This window comes from Sorex fumeus, unplaced genomic scaffold (genome assembly GCF_029834395.1).
Source record: "Sorex fumeus unplaced genomic scaffold, SorFum_2.1 ptg000098l, whole genome shotgun sequence".
NCBI classification, from domain to species: domain Eukaryota; kingdom Metazoa; phylum Chordata; class Mammalia; order Eulipotyphla; family Soricidae; genus Sorex; species Sorex fumeus.
Window position 1 is genome coordinate 30,755,254 of NW_026606155.1, and position 19,313 is coordinate 30,774,566.

Consider the following 19,313-nt stretch of genomic DNA (forward strand, 5'->3'; position numbering starts at 1 on the left):
CTGGTTCTACCTGACCCCAGGTGCAGCAGTTCCAGGACGTGGCCACCCGACTGCAGACGGCGTATGCGGGGGAGAAGGCTGACGCCATCCACAACAAGGAGCAGGAGGTGTCGGCCGCATGGCAGGAGCTGCTGGATGCCTGTGCCGGGCGCCGCATGCAGCTGGTGGACACGGCTGACAAGTTCCGCTTCTTCAGCATGGTCCGCGACCTCCTCTCCTGGATGGAGAGCATCATCCGGCAGATCACGACCCAAGAGAGGCCCAGGTAAGCAAACGGCCATTCAGTCCCTGCCTCTATCCCTTCCCCAAAGGGACTGTCCTAAACCGAGGGGCTCTCTGGGGCCCGGGAGGGAAGGGAATCCTCAGTGGGGCATGAGTGACTTGGCTCCCACAGTCGGGCTAGTGACCTCAATGATTGGGGAAAATGAGTGCTTCTGGGTCAAAGCAATGGCTCCCAGGGCCCATTGCACCTGCCTGGCCTGCACAGGGCCCTGGCTCTGACCCCTGGGACCACACAGCCTCCCAGGCACTGCAGAGAAAACCCTGGCAGCCCCTAGCACTGCTGGGAGAGGCCCAAAATAAAATAAAATCGGAATATTCATTCCCCACCTTTGAAATGAAGCACCTAACCAGTTTGCACCTCCCAAGCAGGGCATGTGTGAACTTCTGCAGCTCCTCAATCTTCCCTTAGTGCCAGGTTGGGGGGTTGGAGGGGTCTCACTGTCCCTGAGGGATCCCAGGGTTCTATCAGATTAGCAGTGACCTGGGGCCCTCCACCCCTGGGACATCTGTCCTCATGGGCAGACTTCTGTGTTGACCATTCTCATGGAGAGGAAATGAGGATGGTCAGTGAGTTTCCTAGGGTCTCAGTTGTATAACCATTACCACAGTCTAGATTTAGATGATCTTCATCACGCTCCAATGAAAGGCCAGGCCCTTTCATCAGTCATCCCTCCCAGATGACCCCAGCCCGGCCCCCACTGAACCCCCCCAGACACGCTTCTCAGCATCCCGATGGTCTCTGGTGCAGAGATCCCCAGGGTCTCACAGGCTGCCCCCTCTGCTATAGTACAGACTCTTCACAGTTCATCCTCAGAGTAAGGTGTATTCCTTCGGGCTGCCAAACAGTGTTCCCAGTCTGCACTGAGGGACCCATGACCCCCACCCCCACCATGTCCTCGTTTCTGCTAGAGGACACTGGGTGCCGGTGTTCCTGGCTGTCCAGAGAGGAGGAGGGGTCAGATTTCTAGGTAGCTGGCAGGTCCGGTCTGGTGGTGATGTGGCACTGGGCAAGCCCCAGCATGTCCCTCCTGTCTTACCTCCTGTCAGGGATGTCTCCTCTGTGGAATTGCTCATGAAGTACCACCAGGGCATCAGAGCCGAGATCGAAACACGCAATGACAACTTCAGTGACTGCAAGAAGCTGGGGGAGTCACTACTGCAGCGGCAACACCAGGACTCGGAGGAGGCAAGCAGAGGTTGGGGGGTGGGGGTGCAAGGGGTAGGGGCCTCACTTCTACCCCATTTCCTAGGAGGGGTTGGTGGGGTACAGGCATCCCAGGAGGCCAATCCAATCAGGGGCACTAGGACTTGAGCCCCACTCTGCTCATGAGGATCGGGTGGCTGGGAGGGAGCACATGCTCCCCTCCCTACACACACACTCAAACACACACACACAGACACACACACAGAGGCACAGCCCCACACTTTGGAACTGGCCAGGGCCAATTTCCAGGGTCAACCACCGCCATCTCTGAGAGATCGTGCGACGTGCCCAAGGCGGCACCACCACAGCACCACAGTCAAGTTGCAGGGCCCAGACGGGCAGCCAGGAAGCCACTTGCAGGAGTCTGAGCCAGCCCCACACTCTGACGAGACCCTTTCCCTTCCTCGCTCTCTCCAAGTGAGGGGCTAAGGGGGACCCAGCCTGAGCTCTTCTCCCTCCCCACCTGCAGATCAAAAATAAACTGAAGCAGGTGGAGAACATGAAAGAAGATATGAATAAAAAGTGGGACGTGCGCTGGAAGGATCTCTGCATTCGTGAGTACCATCTGGAATGGGCATCTGGGAGCCCGGACATCCAGGAGGGGACACTCCTGCCCACCACAAGGGGGAGTTTGGCCACCTCCTGGACTCCTAGGGCCAAGGCCCTCATAGTGTCACCTGCTGGGGGACTAAGGTCCTCTGGAATCCCGTGGGAGGGCTGCTGCTAGACCCTCTTTACCCGGAGGGTTCCCACTCCCTACCTGCCCTTCAACCCGCCTCCTGTGGTCGCTATTCTGTGTTTTAGGGAAGCAGATTCTCGGGCAACCAGAGGGTGTCGTGTCCATGGGAGATGCAGTGTCCTCCCTGTGGACACTAGTTCAGGAGAGCAGGAGAGGGGACAAAACCCAATTTCATGTTGGGGCTGTGAGCTGGGCAGTCTGGACAAGTCCCATGAGTGTACTTACATGTGCCACATGGGAGCCACTTCGGGAGGGAAGAGCGTGCTGGGCAGTAACCCCCAGGCCCCGTGGCTCTTTCTCCGTGGCAGTGCTGGAGGTGTGTCAGTTCTCCCGGGATGCCTCTGTGGCCGAAGCATGGCTGATCGCCCAGGAGCCCTACCTGGCCAGCCAGGACTTTGGGCACACCGTGGACAGTGTGGAGAAGCTCATCAAGAGGCACAAGGCTTTTGAGAAGTCCTCAGCCAGCTGGGCTGAACGCTTCGCGGCCCTGGAAAAGCCCACAACGGTGAGCCAGGGACCTACCCAGGGGCTCAAGCCCGGGATGGAAGCCAAAGCTGAGTGTGGAAGACTCAGCAGGAGTGAGAGTGAGGAGTCGGAGAGGTAGAAAATTTGACCTTGGAATGCAGAGGACAAGGGGGGGGGGTCATTAAAAAGGCATTCCCCTCCACACCCCCACAGGCTGTGAATGGGGTATATCTTCAGAGAACGGGAGGGAAGGGGGGGCAAGAATTCACTTCCCTTTGCAACTGCCCTGACCACCTTGGCCTTTTCCTCCCCCAGCTGGAGCTCAAAGAACTCCAGACCCCCGAGAGGCCTGCCGAGGAGCCAGGGTAAGTATGGGAGGACCTAGCACCAGTGAAGGGTGGGGGAGACAAGACAGGAAGTAGAAGGACTTCCTGTCGGAACCAGGCCCAGAGCTCGGTAGCAGAGGGACTCTTGTTCCCTGAATCAATGGGGGCATGAAGACTGGTTGCAGTCCAGTTGCAGAAAATGGGAGTCACGGGCAGTGGTAACTGGTGCAGCAGACAGGGGGTCTCCCAGTAGGCCCAACCCTGATTGGGCCCCTGCATGTGAGCCCCAAGACCACACTGCAGAGAGCAGGCTCATTTCTTCAGAGTCTGCCTGATGTGGCTCCTAACTGAGCACTGCCGAGCTGTGGCAAAGGCGAGGCCTACCCCGGGGTTCCCTGGTATAGAAGTGGGGGCCAGTTTTCCAGGAGGGGCTGTTCTTCCCTAGGCCTCAAGAGGAGGAAGGCGAGACAGCGGGGGAGGCTCCCCGACCCCACCGTGCAGCCACCGAGAGAACGTCCCCGGTCAGTTTCCTGTCCCATTTGTCTGGTTCCTTGGAGTCGTTGCTGCCAGAGCCTGCTCACCCCTTCTAGGCTCGGCCAGGGCAGGAGGAGGGCGAGGAGGGCGCCCTGAGCCAGCCCCTCCTGCAGAATCCTCTTTCCTTGGTCACTGAGGGCCTCCTAGTTCCAGGACTCAGACCCTCCGCCCTTCACCCAGAAAGAAGAAGCTGGCGTGCCAGGCCGCTGACAGGACTATCATTTGGTTTTCTCTAGTCTAATAAATTTTATTGTATAAATAGCTCACCCTCACCCTTGGGGAAGACCGTTCCACACCATCCTTCCCCTTCCGTTTCCTGAACCCCAGTACCCCCTCTTCATCCCCACAGCCCTTTCTCACACTCACAGTCTCCCCACACACACACACGCACACACTCAATCACAAAATACAGAGCCCTCCCAGTCTGGCCTGCCATATCCACCATATCTGGGACCCTGCCTCGGGCAGAGTCCCCCCTTCTTGGGAGAGCCGCTCCTTTGCCCCTCCTGGGCCCAGGCCTGTGAGCCAAGGAATTGGGATTAAGAGAGGGTTCTCTGGCAACAACAGGAGTGAGGGAAAGCCCAGAGTTCCTAGATCATGGAGCCAGGCCCCCCAACATGTAGAAAAGGGTAACGTGTCAGCATCCTGGGGGAAGGAAAGGGTGGCAAGGACGGGCCCAAGATGGAGCAGGTGGGCAGGCTGTGGCATAGGTCTTGGGGACCTGGATGGACAGGTGTCTCAGGGAGCCTGGGGGCTAAAGTTGGGCATGAAGCAGCTGAAAAGAAAGCAGGAATTCAGCATGTGCCTTGCATGGCCTCACCGCATGCAGCCCACCTCTCCAGAGCTCCAGGGTGGAGAGAGACTGACCTTCCAGGGGGAAGTTTCCTGTACAACAAACCACAGATCTCAGTTTTCCCCACACTGCACTATACACACGCATGCACATGCATGCACACACACACACATACACACACACGTGCACATGCGCCGAGCCCTCTGCCACCAACCTCATCTGGGCTGCATGGGCCCCGCGTGTCCAGCAGGGGTTGTGCCTGGGCTCCCTCAGAGGTGCTCGCAGAAGTGCCCGTGGACGCTCTTCTGGTGGACTTGCAGCCCAGCCCCTTACTCCCAACGACCTGGAAGGAGAGAGCTCCGGGGGCTGGCTTGGACTGCCGACACCTGCGCTGGGACTGTCCCTGCCTCCTGCCTCCTGCCTCCTGCCTGCGCTTGGGCTGTGGAACCGCCTGTATCCATGTGCTATGGTGACCTGGGTCTGCGGGCTCCTGTACCACCCCCGAGCACCCACTCCCTCTGTGTCGTGTCTGTTTGTGCAAAAGTTATAACACTGTAATCACGCGGGTGTCACGCCGCCCTCACCCCTCCCGCACACACAGCTGAAAGTGGTAGGTGGCCGTGGGCAGACCACAGGGACCTGCATCTCTCTGGAGGTGGGAAGCCCTTTCTGAGAGCCAGCCACTCCACCAAATGGGAAAAGTGGCTGGTGCCCTTATCAGGAAGAAACCAAATGACAAATCACATGAACCTGAGCCAGGGCATCATGGAAACACATTTCTGGCTGCTGCTGCTCTTTTCAGAGCCCTTGTTGACTTCTCATGAGGCTCCAGGGAACTTCAAGGACCGGAGTGAAGTCCACTTGTTCCCTGCCAAGCCGGAAAGGCCTCCCAGCACCCCTGAAGTGCCCCTGTGCTGTGCTCTCCTGCCGTCTCCTGGGCTCTGTTGTAGGTGCCCGCAGACACCACCCACACACAGTTGCTTCCTGTCACATCCATCACCTGTGCATGTGGGCTTCCTGCATGGAGGTGGCGGACCGGCAGGACTGGGCACCTGAACCCTCCTCTGTGTGTGTGTGTGTGTGTATGTGTGTGTGTGTTTGTGTGTGTGTGTGTGTGTGTGTGCACCTCCAGCAGAGCCTCATCCTGCTGGCCCCAGCCCAGGCCTCCCCTTCCGTGTGTCCATGCAGACACTGCTCCTCACTTCCGTCTCTCCCTCCCTTGAGCTGAAGCTTGGGCACTGCTGTGGTCTCTCCCTCCCTTCCCTCTGATCCTGCCACATTAGACCCTTAGAGTGTGTTTGGAGAAAAGCCAGCCACTTTCCTACAGGTAAGTGCATCCACACAGGCATGTCAAACGGAAGGAGCAAGGGGGAAGTCAGGACAGTGGACCCTAGCCCTTAGTTCTGCTAGGACCTTCCTGCCTGCTGTAAACCCACCACCTGGAGTTCTTTGTCCAGATAGAGTGCTCTGTATGGGATCCCAGGAAGCCAAGAAAATTCCCACAGTGTGCCTAAGGTTCTCAGGTGCCAGAAGATGTGAGACCCAGGGAGGAGGTCGGGCTAGGCTGTTTGGGAAAGAGGTGGGGGACATTAGCTCCTGCCAAGATCAGTGCCCTAAAGGCATCATGGGTTGCTGGGATGCTGGTGGCAAGATGAGCTATTTCCGTTCCTCATGCCTATCCCCTGTGCTTCAACGCCTCGTGGCCTGGGAAGAGCTCGGGAGCCCTGAAGGTGTTCCCCATCTGTCAGTTCTGGGTGCCCATCTCTGGGGCAGCATTTTGGAGAGGTGCTGCAGGTTGAGAAGGTGAGGTTGTTTTCACTGGGAAGAAACAGTTCTTAAGAGGATTGAATCAACTCAGGCTTACAGATGCAGCCTTCCATCCTGCATGCCCATTCCTGGCATCCAGATGGGGAGTCAGGATGCTAGGAGGGCCCCCAGCAGGCTGCTGTGAGGAGGAGGAGGGAGCCCCTCCTGGGGCTGTGACAAGGTCTTCTCTGTTTTGGGGTTTGGGGTGCCATAGCTTGTCTGTCTCTAAACTTCAAGACCAGTCTGGTCTCTGCTCAGGCAGGGCGCTGGGGCAAAGCCACTTTAGAGAGTCACTGCCTGGCATCGTCACCATCAGTATACCCCACATGATCCCGGAATCTTACCCACAGCAGCTCCTGGATGTCAGTCTTACACAGGACAGCAGTGGGCTTCCCTGGGAAAGGGCATGGGAGAAGGCACAGCCACTCATTCAAGCCAGACAAGAACCATCAAGCCTATAGGTCCTCAATGAGAGCTCCTGAGTCCCATTGTCAGAGGTTGAAGTGACTTCAGAGAAGGGACCAGCATTTGAGACTGGACAGGGCCCTCTCCCCCAGGCTGAGCAAGTCATGGGCACTTGACACTGCAGCCAGTGCTTGGCCGGCCATAGCTGCAGCATCTCCTTGGCAACTGAGTGCAGTGGTGAGCTTGAACCCATGGCCAGAAGCTATCTGACATCCCTGCATGGCGGTAGGGGGATGGAACTGGGTTTCTTGGGAAAACCAGTTCATCTTTTCCTCTCCTCTTTCATGCACGTGCACGTGCGTGCATGCGTGTGTGTGTGTGTGTGTGTGTGTGTGTGTGTGTGTGTGTGTTTAAGGGGAGCTGGGATGGGCAGTCTGGAAGGAATATCTGCTCTCCCCAAGACCTGAGCATGTTCCTGACTCCAGAACTCCTGAGTCCACTAACCCAGGCCAAGGCGTGTCCACCTGCAGTGCCCCTGCCCACTCAAGTCTCTCTGGACATCTGTCACTGCCCATTGCCAGCTCTCTATGGTCTGATGTGGGCTTTCTGGCCTCACTCTCCAAGGTTCTTTCGAAGTTCTTGCTTTGAAGCTGCACTTTGGAGCATCACAGGTGCTCGAGAACATGGGGAGAGACTCAGTTCACAGTGGCAGCATCTCAGAAGTGGGGCTAGAAGCTGACAGCGTGGCTGCCTGCGGGTCTTCAGAGGGACTGAGGGTTTCCTTTCTTCAGTCTCTGTTGTCACTGAGGGTCTGTGAGCACCCATGCCCCCAGGGAAGGACAGTTTTGAGCAAGCTCTCTTCCCCCTGTCTGAGGGGACCCAAATACACCCCACTTCTTTCCTTCAGTCCCCAGAACTGGTGACCTCCTACCCTCCCATTGTCTTTTCCTGGGTCCCCTCTTAGCATCTCATACAGAGGTGGACAGTGTGGAGCCTCTGGATCCTGCAGCCATTTCTCTTGAGTGCACCTCTTTTTCTTTTCTTTTTTTTTTCTTTTTGGGTCACACCCAGCGATGCACAGGGGTTATTCCTGACTTTGAACTCAGGAATTACTCCTGGTCATGCTCGGGGGACCACATGCTGGGAATCGAACCCAGGTTGACCGTGTGCAAGGCAAACACCCTCCCCGCTGTGCTATCGCTCCAGCCTGAGTGCCCCTCTTGAGTGCTCCCTGACCCCTACCCAGCCCCGAGATGCATCCCCATGTTCCTGCTCCCTGTCCCACAGCACTTCTGTGCCCTGTGAGGTATTGATCTCCGCATGCCCTCGCTGCCACCTGTGTCCCTTTGGGTGCTCTCAACCCTCAACACACCATCTGTGTCTCTTCTTTTACATTCACCTGTGCTCTGAGCAGCCTTCCCAGCCTGTCTTCCCCCACTCTCACTGTCATCCGTAACCCCTCAGCATCAGGCAAGCATTCAGGGGCCTCAACTTCCCACCACCATGTAGCTCGGGGCAGGCCACTCACTGGCCTTGAACCTTGGTTTCCTTGTCTATAAAATGGGCCTGACAGGGAGCCTGCCTTCCAGGGAGCATGAGGAAGGAAGCGAGCGTGTGGGAGACCATTGGCATCTCATAGGAGGTTCTTTGGGTCTTCAGTTTCCTCCATCCCTCATCTCAGAGAGGAAGCATCCTCCATAGGAAATCTCACACCATCGGCAAGGCCTCACCAAATCTACCTTCCCAGAGGCCCCCTGGGCCTGTCCATCGAAGCTCCCACCCTTGGGGGAGTGTCGACATCACCAGTTCCCACCTAGGTGCATACTCACGTCTGGGTCTCAGCATTATTTGGAGGGAAGTTCCTCTTCCATGGTTCCTTCTGTTCTGATGTATCTGAATTCACTGAGCATTTTCTAGAACCAGAAAAGCTGCTGGGGTCCCACACCAGACTCTTGTTTCCTTGTCTGTGTGCGAGCCCTTTTGCTGGCAGCTAGATCTGGAACTAGACTGTCAGTTCTTGACTTTCCTTGTTGGAGAAGACCACCAACCCTCTGTTGCTTCCCCTGTCCCTGCCAGCTCCCCAGGAAGGCAGCACCCTTAAAGGTCAGGCTTACAGTATGGCTTAGGCTTTGCAAGATCCTGTTAGAACTAGGTAGTAAACCCTCCTCCATCGGAAGCTGTCTATTCCATGAGGTTCATCTGTTTGTGATTTCCCTTCCTGGGGTCCTTCAACCAGAAGCTGGCTCTGTCTGTCTCCTGTCCTCTTAACTTCATGTCCTAGCCTTGGGTCCATGCATCCTGCTTTAGATACTACCCACCTGAACCCCTGACAGGGACCCTGTCCTACACAGCTGCACCTCTTTGCCTGAGCTTAGCCCAAACAGTCTCCCCAACACGTTCACTCTTCTCAACACCTGGGCTGCCCCAGCCAGTCACCCAGAACTTCTTCAAGCAGCTCAATCATCCTTTCGTGCAGTGAACCCTAGTTCCTAGGAGCCCAGCGCCCCTCAGGAGCATAGGTGTGTCTTCAGGAGGACTGGAGGGCCAGGGCAGGGAGTGAGACCAGCTTGGTAGCGAAGGCTCTGTGGCAGAACCTGCCTGTCCCTGCCATCACCAATTCTGGGCTCTTTGGCCAGCATGCCCCAGGCACCCTCCAACCACTCCCCATTGGTGTGTGTGTGTGTGTGTGTGTGTGTGCACACATCCAGACACTCCTGCACATCCAACAAATCATATCCCCATTCATCTGGGCATCACCACTATCCAGACCCCCCACTGTGCACCAGAGACCTTGTGCATCCAGAGCCCCCTGCATCCACCCCCACCCAGCAGTGACCCCATTGTGTATCCAGGGGAGCCCCCCAAACTGCACCCAGGCCTCCCACTGTATGTCTCCCACCAGCCCCCGCTGTGCACACTCCCAGTGCCTGTCTGTCAAAGCAAGATTAGGGCATGGGAGGGGTTAAGGACCCCCCTGAACTAGTGCTCCTGAGACCCTCCCTCCCTCCCGCAGCTCCTTTAGGAGTCAGCACAGATGATTTAGCTGGGGGTCAGGGGCTGGAGGACTCTCTTCCCAAATCGCGCTACAAGCCTGAGCCTGGGAACCTCTGCTGGCAATTCATCATTCAGTGGGGATTCCGTGATGGTCTAGCCTCAAAAGGGGGGCTATTACATCTCAACAGAGTACCTCTGTTTGGCAGTTGGTTTGGGGCCTGATCCCTGGTGCCTTTCTGCCCAGCTGCTTGGCACTCTTGGGTCTCTCCTTGAGAAAGCCATGTGCCCGGCCCCAGCCAGCTCACCTGGGATGCATCGTTTTCAGATTGATTGATTGATGCAGGATGCTCAGGGGCTATTCCTAACTCTGTAGGACTGACCCACTGATGGTGCTCAGGAACAATCTACGGTGCCAGAAATTCACCCCCATACAACCCTCATGCCAGACAAGTGGCTGACCTCCTGACTTCCTGACCTATCTGTGCCCATCCTTGTCAGATTTAAAGTCCTGATGTGGGCAAGGGAGCAGACCTTGGCATTACTTCACACTCCCAACTGGCTGTGGGGACTCAGATAGTCTCTGAATTTTTCTAGAATCCAGTTTTCCAGACCCTTGATTGGCCAATTTTCCAGACCCTTGATTGGTCTGACTCTGCTGACTTCCGGTTCTTTCCTCTTTGAGAATTCTGAGACTTTTTCCTCCCCGTTCTTCATCTATCCCCTCAGTGTTACTCACCATCCTTCCTCTGCCAACCCTCTTACTGCCTCTGGAGGCCCAGCTGGACATGAAGGTCTCCAGAAAAGTCGTTTGCTTTTATTAATTGCAAAATGGCTCCACACACCCCCAAGGCAAGACTGTGCTGTGGGGAACACACTGGAGACTCTGGTTCCCCACACCCTTCCTCCTGCTTCCTGTACATCCCATCAGCCTGGAGCCCTAAAGTCAAACTTTTAAATGTTTTTGCTTCAGAAAATTATTTGACCTTGGTCTGGAGCTGGTAGGGCTGGGTTGGCCTTGCATGTAGCCAACCCAGATTCGATCTCTGACATCCTGTGTGGTCCCCCAAGCACCATCAGAAGTAATTCCTCAGTGTGCAGAGCCAGGAGTAACCCCTGAGCATCATAGAGTGTGACTTCTCCTTTAAAAAAATTGCCCTTTCAGGTTTGTATAGAGAATCTTACTTAAAATCTTGTCTTTGGGGGCCAGAGCAACAGTACAGCTGGTAGGTCTCACAGCCACCTGGGTTCAATCCCCGCATCCCATATGGTCCATCAAGCCATCTCATATGAGCATCACCTAATGTGCCCCAAACCCTCCCCCACCCCAATTTTTTGTATTTGCAAAACTGTGAAGTCTTATCTTTGGGTGTGACCATGGACCACCACTCCCCAACCTCTCTAGCATCCAGATCCCTCTTAACACTGCCTCTTTGGCTCCTGCACTGAAATGTCAGCCAGTTGACCACTTGGGAGGTCAGCAAAAAATAAAATTCTAGATGGAAGAGAATATAGCAGGGAAGGCACTTGCTTTACATATGGCCAAGCCAAGTTCAATCCCCAGCACTGCATAGGATCCCCTGAGCACAGAGCCAGGAATAGTCCCTGAACATCATCATGTGTGCCCTCCTGCCCCACCTCACCCCACCCCGCAAAAGAATTGTGAATTCTTTATAAAAGTCTACTTGTGATTCCGCAAAACCTTGCACTTTGTAGTAGGCTGTCATCTAGAACCCCAAACTGTACTCCCTCCTTGCTCCAAACTTTGCAGGGTGCCTCGGGACACCCTCGGAGTTGCCCCTAGAGCTCCAAGGGTCTGAACTGGAAATGACTGAGGAATGGCAGGGCCAGGACCTGAGTGTCCCTCTCTTCTTCCAGGAACAAAGGGAGCATGAGGTGGTCAGCGAGTCGAACTGCAGGGACACTGATGGCCACAATGTCCCTGACGTGGGGAAGGGAGAAAGAGAGTCAGAACAGGACCCCCTGGAAAGCGTCCCCTGCACTCTGCCCTCTGTGGGGCTGGTGGGCACAAACTCAGCTTGGTCTCCAGGGAAGGAGTTTTCTGAGGTGATCCCAGGTAGGAAGCAGGAAAGGGACTCCTATGATGTCCACACACAGAGCTTTCTAGAAAGGCCTCATCCTCCCCCACTTGTCCTTGTCCTTCCTGGGGAGCTGACCGGCTTCCCTTAGGAGCTGCTCCCCCAACCCCTTCGTCCATGTGCTGCCTCCTTCATTCTCATCGTGTCCCCTCACCCAGCCCAGGCATCCTGTCAGCCCTGGGCCTGCACAGTTGCCTCACCCTGCTGGCCCCTGCCCTCTCTCTTGTGCTGCTTCTCAGGTCTCACCCTTAGGGTAGAGGAGAGTCTTGCGCTGTGCTTTCAGGCATCTCCAGGGCACCAGAGAAATCTTCACATATGCTGGGAAACCCCATGTTCAAAAGCCAGCCCATATGGCCAGGCAGCGCTAATCAGCTGCCACAGCCTCAGTGTGTCAGCGCATGTGGGTCAGGCACTGTTAGGAGGAAGCCAAAGAAGGTCGCAATAAGTGAATCCTGGCCAAATCTACCCTTTTTGGAGGGCAGTTTCCAAAAAGAAGGCAAGTGGATGGAAGAAAATGTGGTCCGTCGAATCTATAGCAAAACTTGTCTCAGGAGATAGAAGCTGAATGAGTGGGGCAAACCCAGCCCCGAGGAGAGTTGGGTTGGCTCCTCCTCCACAGAGACCCCCAGAGCAGACACGGGGGACTCTGGTCCAGAGGGAGCAGCACAGCCTGTTCCCTACAAACCCACTTCCAGGGAAGAGTGGTTCTGAACTTGAATAGGGGCGAAGAGGTCCCCCCTGCCTGCGTTAATAATTTGCCTCTGACATTCAGATCCAAGTCAGAAGGTTAGTCTGATTGGATCCACAGAAGACCCCCAAGCCCGCATTCCTGCCCCAACCCCAGTACTCCTGAGTGACCTGAGCAGAGCCTTTTGGCCTTCCAGGTCCTTGTAACCAAAATGCTGGCTCATTGTCGACACCCAGAGAGGCAGATCCTGTCAGATGCATGGAGACAGCCTTGGTTGAACCACAGAGCTGCAGGAGCTCTGGGGCAGACAGGAAAGAGAATCCAGCCTGAAACACAGGCTCTCAGTCTCTCAGGGCCTGTGTGAGCCCAGGTGAGCCCCTCAGGCTCTCTGAGCATGGGTCAGACTAAGGGTGTTAGACTCAGGCAGTAGTTTTCAAATGTTTCTAACCACACAATTCTTTTTTTTTTTTTTTTTTTTTGCAAAGGTAGGAGGTGAGTATTGGGTCACACCAATTCTCAGGGGTGCTCAGGGCTTGCTCCTGGCTCTGAACTCAAGGATCATTTCTTGGTATGCTCAGGGGATGGTATGGGGTACCAGGGTTTGAACCCAGGTTGGCCGCATACAGAGCAAGCACCCTACCCACTGTACTATCACTCTGGCACCACAACCTATCTTTAATGAGTTCTTACCATGTCCTAGCCTGTAGCCTGGGGTTGGCCAGTCCTGATTTGGTGGGGACTATCATGACTGGCTTCCAACTACACAGCTTCAAGCCTCTCCAGTTAGCCTCTGCTTGCTGTGCTGCCATGTAAGGTGGCCACAGTGCTCCTGGGAGCTGATAGAAGGTCTCTCAGGCCTATTTCTATTTAGAGATTCATTCTGTTTGGTGGGGGACAGGGGATCGGGGATAGGGGGGAAGTTCCCGTATCCTCCCATCCCCATGTCGCTAGGGCTTGAGCCTGGCCTAAGAACCCCACCACATGAATTTGCTCCTAGACAGCTCCCCACCAGTACTTTTCTGCACCTCTTTCTTCCACTGTGGGTACAGGGACCAGAAAGGTGGTCATGGCTGGAGTAATAGTACAGCGGGTAGGGTACTTGTCCTGCATATGGCTGACCAGCGTTTAATCCCCGGCATCCCATATGGTCCTCCTAGCACTGCCAGAAGTAATTACTGAGCACAGAGCTAGGAGAAACCCCTGAGCATCACAGAGTGTGACCCAAAAACTTTAAAAAATATTGGAGGGAAGTCTCCCCACTGCAGATGTGACTCTGCTCCTCTTGGGCTGCTCGTGTGCAGACACAGTCTTTTTAAACCCCACAGGAGCTGCCCACCAGGCTCAGCCAGGTCTCCCACAGCCGGGCTGGACCAGAGCTCTGGCTTGAGCAAGATCCCTTTTCTGTGAGATCTGCTTCCCCTGCCACAGCAGCTGTCCCTGCCGGTCCTGCCACATAAGGAGGTGTCATCTAGGAGCAGAGGGCTGCGTTCCCTTCTCCTGGGCATGTGATACACCAGCCTCCACTGGAGGCCCTCTGCTAGGCTTGGGCAGCGGGTGCACCAGCACCCCACTCTGGAGGGAGGTGCAGGGAAGGAAAAGCCATTTTCTCCCCAAGGCAGCCCCTCCCTGCCCCCCATCCCAGGACCACACAGGAGAGCAGGACAAGTTGAAGAAGCTGCTCAGGTGCTGGTCCCACCCCTAAGCCTACTGACTCCTCCTCAGAGGGCACCTGGGCACCCTCTACAAAGCTCCTTAGGCTATTGGAGCCCATCAACAAAGTTCCTGTTGTGATGGGAGCAAGGCAAGGGTCTTGTAGCATCCCCGGACTGGGCTGTCTTCTCCCTGCATTGAGGAGGCAGGGGATGAGTCACTCTGTCAGTACTTAGGGGCTACTCCCAGCTCTGTGCTCACTCTGCCCCCACCCAGAGATGCTGGGGAGATCCAGCCCAAGTCAGCCACTTGCAAGCACCTTAACCACTGGGGGAAATGGCAGCTCTGCCTGGTGCTTTTAGCTTTGGAACATTAAACACGGATGGAGATGGCAGGACAGACACCCGTAATGGGTGTTCATTTGTGCTGTCTAGCGGAAAAACTCTTGCTCTGCAACCCTACCAGGGCCCCCGCCCAGCTGTCAGAGAACTGGCTGAAGCTTTGGCAGCCCCTGACACCCTCCAGCAGCACTGGATACACCTTTGGATGAGATCATCACACACACACACACACACACACACACACACACACACACACACACGCCCCTTCAACTTGCTTCCAGAACCTTCTGTGGCTTTTAGGGCAGAGCAAAGGATGTGCATGGAGGTGGCAGCCTGGGCAGTCTAGGGGAGCTAGTGGGGCGGGTACCAGAAGCAGGCCAGCAGGAGCCAGGATGTGCTAACAGAAGAGAAACAGCTTGGTGTGTGTTGGGGGGTAAGGGAGGTTGGGGATGGGGGTTTGATGTGTACAAATATCCCAGCTCTGCTGAGAGTGGCATCCCAGCGAGGCTCCTCGGTCTGCCCCGCACCTGCAGCAGGGGGAAGAGAGCCAGAGGCCTCGGGACCCGCAGCCACCTCCTCCACAGGGGCCGCCCCTGCACGGGCAGCAGCAGAAGGGCGGCGGGGTTGAGAAGCCGGCCACCGAGTCCGGCTTCAAGGCTCTGGACACGCCTCTGAGCGAGGGCGATGAGCCAGCCACACTCCCGGCACAGCGGGACCCCGGATACAGCGTGCAGATGGAGGGCTACTTGGGCCGCAAACACGACCTCGAAGGGCCCAACAAGAAGGCGTCCAACAGGTGTGTGTGTGGGGGGGGGGGCAGCTCCTACACCCTAGCATGTGAGTAGTGTGGGGCGGGGGTGTGGTGCTCTGAAGGGTGTCTGGGATCCCAGGTTCCCCTCAGTGTGGTGCTGGAGCTCTCTGGTCCAGTCTACAGTTCAAGTCCAAGGGCTGGGGGAGGAGAGAGAAAAAAGGGTGCAGGGCCAGGGGTGGGAAGGGGGGGGGGTTGGTGTACAGAGTATCTGCAGCCAATTAACGTGTCTAGTGCAGAGTCATACTCTGACACTGGCTAGAACTGGTGACTGGTAGGTAAATCTAGGCACCTACAATCCCTTGCAGAATTTCACTGTGTGTGTGTGTGTGTGTGTGTGTGTGTGTGTGTGTGTGTGTGTGTGTGTGTGTTGGTTTGGAGGCCATTCCAGGCAGTGGTTATCCCTGATTCTGCTTTCAGGAATCACTACTGACAGGCTCAGGGGCCCCATATGGGAATGGAACCCAGGTCAACCACATGCAAAGACAACTGCCCTACTCACTAATATTATCACTTTGGCTCCCCAAGTCCTACTTTTTAACCAGTGGTAGCCTCAGCTGTTCCCCAGCTGAAGAGCAGGAAAATGAGGAGGGTTGACTTGGAGGCCTTCCAGGGGTCTCTCCCTGCTATCAGTGTCCCTGGGTGACTGCCTGGGTGTCTATGATCCCTCCTGGCCCCCAGCAGTCTTGTATCTGGGTCGGCCTCTGCTGGAATGTTGATGCTCCCAGGCAGTGCTCCCAGGGCAACAGGCAGAAGCAGCGGTGAAGACAATCAGACCCACAGCAGGCAGCAGGCAGTCCAGCGGATCTATCAAAAACTTTCTAAGGGGCCAAACATAGAGGCTGGGGGGTGTTACTCAAGCAGTAGAGCACAAACCTCACATGTGTGAGGCCCTGGGTTTGATCTCTGATTCCATCTGGTCCTCCAACACCACCGCATGTGGCCATTATAACAGATTCTAAAAATGACCTTGGGAATTCAACTGCCTTGAAGAGGCTTATTGTTTATTCAGAGAATCCATTGGTAAGGGTGAACTAGTTTATTGGGCTATGTGCCAGGCATTGCTTCAGGGCTGATACGATCTTCACAAGTACCCTGAGATGCTGAAACATCCATTTTCCACATGGGGAAGAGTTTCAGAGAGGCTCGATCATTTGAAGGCAGGATTGTACTCCCAGACCCAGCTCCAGAGCAGCTGCCTTACTTGGACTGAAAGCCAGAGGCTACGGAATGACCCCAGAAGAGTTTCCGAAAGCTGCTCCATGGCCCACTTTGTGCAGTCAAGCTCTCTGAACTTCCTCTATGTTCCCTACAGTTCTGCCCCATCCAGCTCTCCAGAGGGAGGAGGACAGAGACTTTTTATTGGCCCTCCTTGCTGGCAAAGGGAGAAAACTTGAGTGCCATGCATTAAGCCTCTCCTCCTGTCCTCACCAAATACATCATTAGTGATGAACTCTGATGTGCACAAATGTGTCTTTCACAGATGCTAGTCCGGTATCCTGCACACAACAGAAATAACCAGAATCAAGCCCTGCTCAATGCACCTCGGGATTCCACACTGAGAACCAAATATAAAATAGTTGGGAAAGTCTCCACTATTGGTTTGAGATCCAGTCATCCCTTTTGAAATGGATCTCCAGGGAAAGACAGCAAAGACAAAGATTAAGACGCACATCACTAAATTGTGGATAGATTTCCTAAGATTATCAGACCTTCTGACAAAGGACAATGAAGACATTGTGGATATGGATATGATGAGACATCGTATTTCTTAAAAATTATTTTCAAAAAAAAATAGCTGATATGGGGAAATGCTTGTTATGTAGTAGTAAACTAAAAAGCAGAACATAAAACTGAGTATGTGGGGCTGGAGTGATAGTATAGCCAATAGGGTATTTGCCTTGCATACAGTCCATCTGGGTTCAATCCCCAGCATCCAATATGGTCCCCTGAACTTCGCCAGGAGTAATTCCTGAGTGCACAGCCAAGAGCAACCCCTGAGCATCGTTGGGTGTGACCCAAAAAAAAGTTTAAAAAAATGAATATGTAGTTTAATCAAATATAGCTATATATATGAACAGAAGTGAAAATATTTGAATAGAAAAAAACTAGAAAAATTCATTGCTTTTTGGTTCTGTTTTGTTGGGTTGGGGTGGGTAACAGTATTTATGGTAGTCTGTAATAAAAATATTAGATTTTTATCTCTAATATTTTAATGGTAAAATGCTACCACCTATCGATGTTCAGATGCTGCAGTTAGACTAGTAGAGCTCTGTCAGTCTCTTCATTGTTGTTTGGTTTGGGGGCCACCCCAGCTTTGCTCAGGGATCCCTCCTGGCAGGGCCTCAGGGGACCAAACCCAGGTACCTCACCCACTCTACTATCTCTCTAGCAACAGCCTAGAGAGTCGGTGTTGATCCCTGTGGGTGACATCCTGCTGGGTCGTTGCAGGTCCTGGAACCAACTGTACTGCGTGCTCAGGAACAGCCAGCTGACCTTCTACAAGGATGCCAAGAACCTGGCGCTGGGGGTGCCCTACCACGGGGAGGAGCCCCTGGCGCTGAGACATGCTATCTGTGAGATCGCTGCCAACTACAAGAAGAAGAAGCACGTTTTCAAGCTGAGGTGAGGCCCTCCTGCCCGTGTCCCTTCCCTGAGCATGGCATGGCATGGGTGCCTAGCCTTGGGTTGCCCCCTGGAGAGGAGTGGGATGGGGTGTCCAGTTGTCGGGTTCTGCAGCTCTCGGGCTTTGTGTCTGATTCCGAGGGTTCTGGGTAAGGGAGGATGTTAGGGGGCCGTGGGCCCACCTGGGCAGAGGACCCCAGAGGTGGCCAATTTCAGGAAACGCTTTGTCCTTCCAGGCTGAGCAATGGCAGCGAGTGGCTCTTCCATGGAAAGGACGAGGTAAGTGTGTGGTAGCCTAGCCAGCCACCTCCAGACTCCCTGGGGGCAGGGATGGGTGCTGAGGGCTGGCCCCTGGAGGGTGGGAGGGGAGGGGAGGCACGAGGAGGGGCCTGACCCTGGCATCCCGCAGGAGGAGATGCTGTCTTGGCTGCAATGCGTGAGCAGCGCCATCAACGAGTCCCAGAGCATCCGCGTGAAGACACAGAGCCTGCCCCTTCCCTCCATCACCGGCCCGGACACCACCCTGGGCAAGAAGGACAAGGAGAAGAGATTCAGCTTCTTCCCCAAAAAGAAGTAGCCTCTGGCGGCACCCCGTGCACTGGGCTGGGCCGGGCGGGGCACGGGGTGCCGCAGGGCGTGGGGATCAGCAGGAACTCCCGCCGCCCCGGAGGGGCCTAACGCCCCTGCCCCTGACCTCAGCCGTGGCCGATTCTGCTCGAGCCCGCCTCCCGGGCCGCCCACTGCCTGCCCCTGCCTGCTCCGAGCTGCCGCCCGGCGGGCCCGGGGCCCCCGCTGCGCTGCAATAGCTGCCTTGGCCCGCCCGGCGGCGCCCAGGAACCCGCCTGTCGCCTGCGCCGCGCTCCAGCTCCCGCAGCCGCGCCCCGCCGCCGCCGAGGGCCAGCTTGGGGCTCCAGGCCGCGGCTCCTGTTCCCTGGGCCTGGCGACAGGAAAGGCTCTCCCAGGCGCACGCGCGCCCTCCTCCCCTCCTGCTGGGCTGAGGGCATGCCAGCCCCCCACCACCCCCACCCCAGGAAAGCTGGAGAAGGCTGATGGTCGGGGGGAGTCCTCAATCGCTGTCCACTCCCTAAGCAGATCTTGCTTGGGGGTCACCTGGACGCAGTTGCCACCAGGCCAAAGGGAAAGGGGAAAGGATGTCGGAAATGCGAGTCCAGCTCTGGCCAGGGGTCTGCTGGGGATCCTGGGGGCCTGCCAGCCCTCCCCAGTGGGCTTTCTCAGAACCAAGACTCGTCTCAGGGGACAACACTCCCTCCCCCCCCCAAAAGGAGCAGGGGGGCACCTTGGAAGGTCTGAATCCTGACAGCAGGGGCCATTCTGCTGCCTCTAGCACCCCTGGTGTCCACCGTGGGCTAGGAAAGTGCTCTAGTAAGAGTGCCTAAGAGTTAAGGATGCAGGGCTGAGAGCCCTGAGGGAAGAGCACGTTCCACCCGGCCCAACCTGGGACTCTTCCCCTTCCCGGTCGCTGCCAACATGAGGGTTTCCTACGGAGACGAACGGGGTGGGAACCCAGCACCTGAAGTGAAGCACCCCCAAACAACA

General features: G+C 55.8%; 1 protein-coding gene across 1 annotated transcript in view; it reads left to right on the forward strand.

Moving 5' to 3' along the window:
* The window catches only part of SPTB (spectrin beta, erythrocytic), a 66,970-nt gene extending 47,920 nt beyond the window's left edge, over positions 1-19,050 (forward strand). The window contains exons 26-35 of the mRNA XM_056133989.1: positions 21-265; positions 1,330-1,468; positions 1,956-2,040; positions 2,534-2,730; positions 3,006-3,055; positions 3,462-3,537; positions 14,857-15,119; positions 17,583-17,756; positions 17,993-18,035; positions 18,166-19,050. Of these exons, the coding sequence (XP_055989964.1) occupies positions 21-265; positions 1,330-1,468; positions 1,956-2,040; positions 2,534-2,730; positions 3,006-3,055; positions 3,462-3,537; positions 14,857-15,119; positions 17,583-17,756; positions 17,993-18,035; positions 18,166-18,333 (1,440 nt within the window). The 3' untranslated portion in view covers positions 18,334-19,050. The remainder of the gene's footprint in view (positions 1-20; positions 266-1,329; positions 1,469-1,955; positions 2,041-2,533; positions 2,731-3,005; positions 3,056-3,461; positions 3,538-14,856; positions 15,120-17,582; positions 17,757-17,992; positions 18,036-18,165) is intronic.
* Positions 19,051-19,313: the final 263 nt, after the last annotated feature.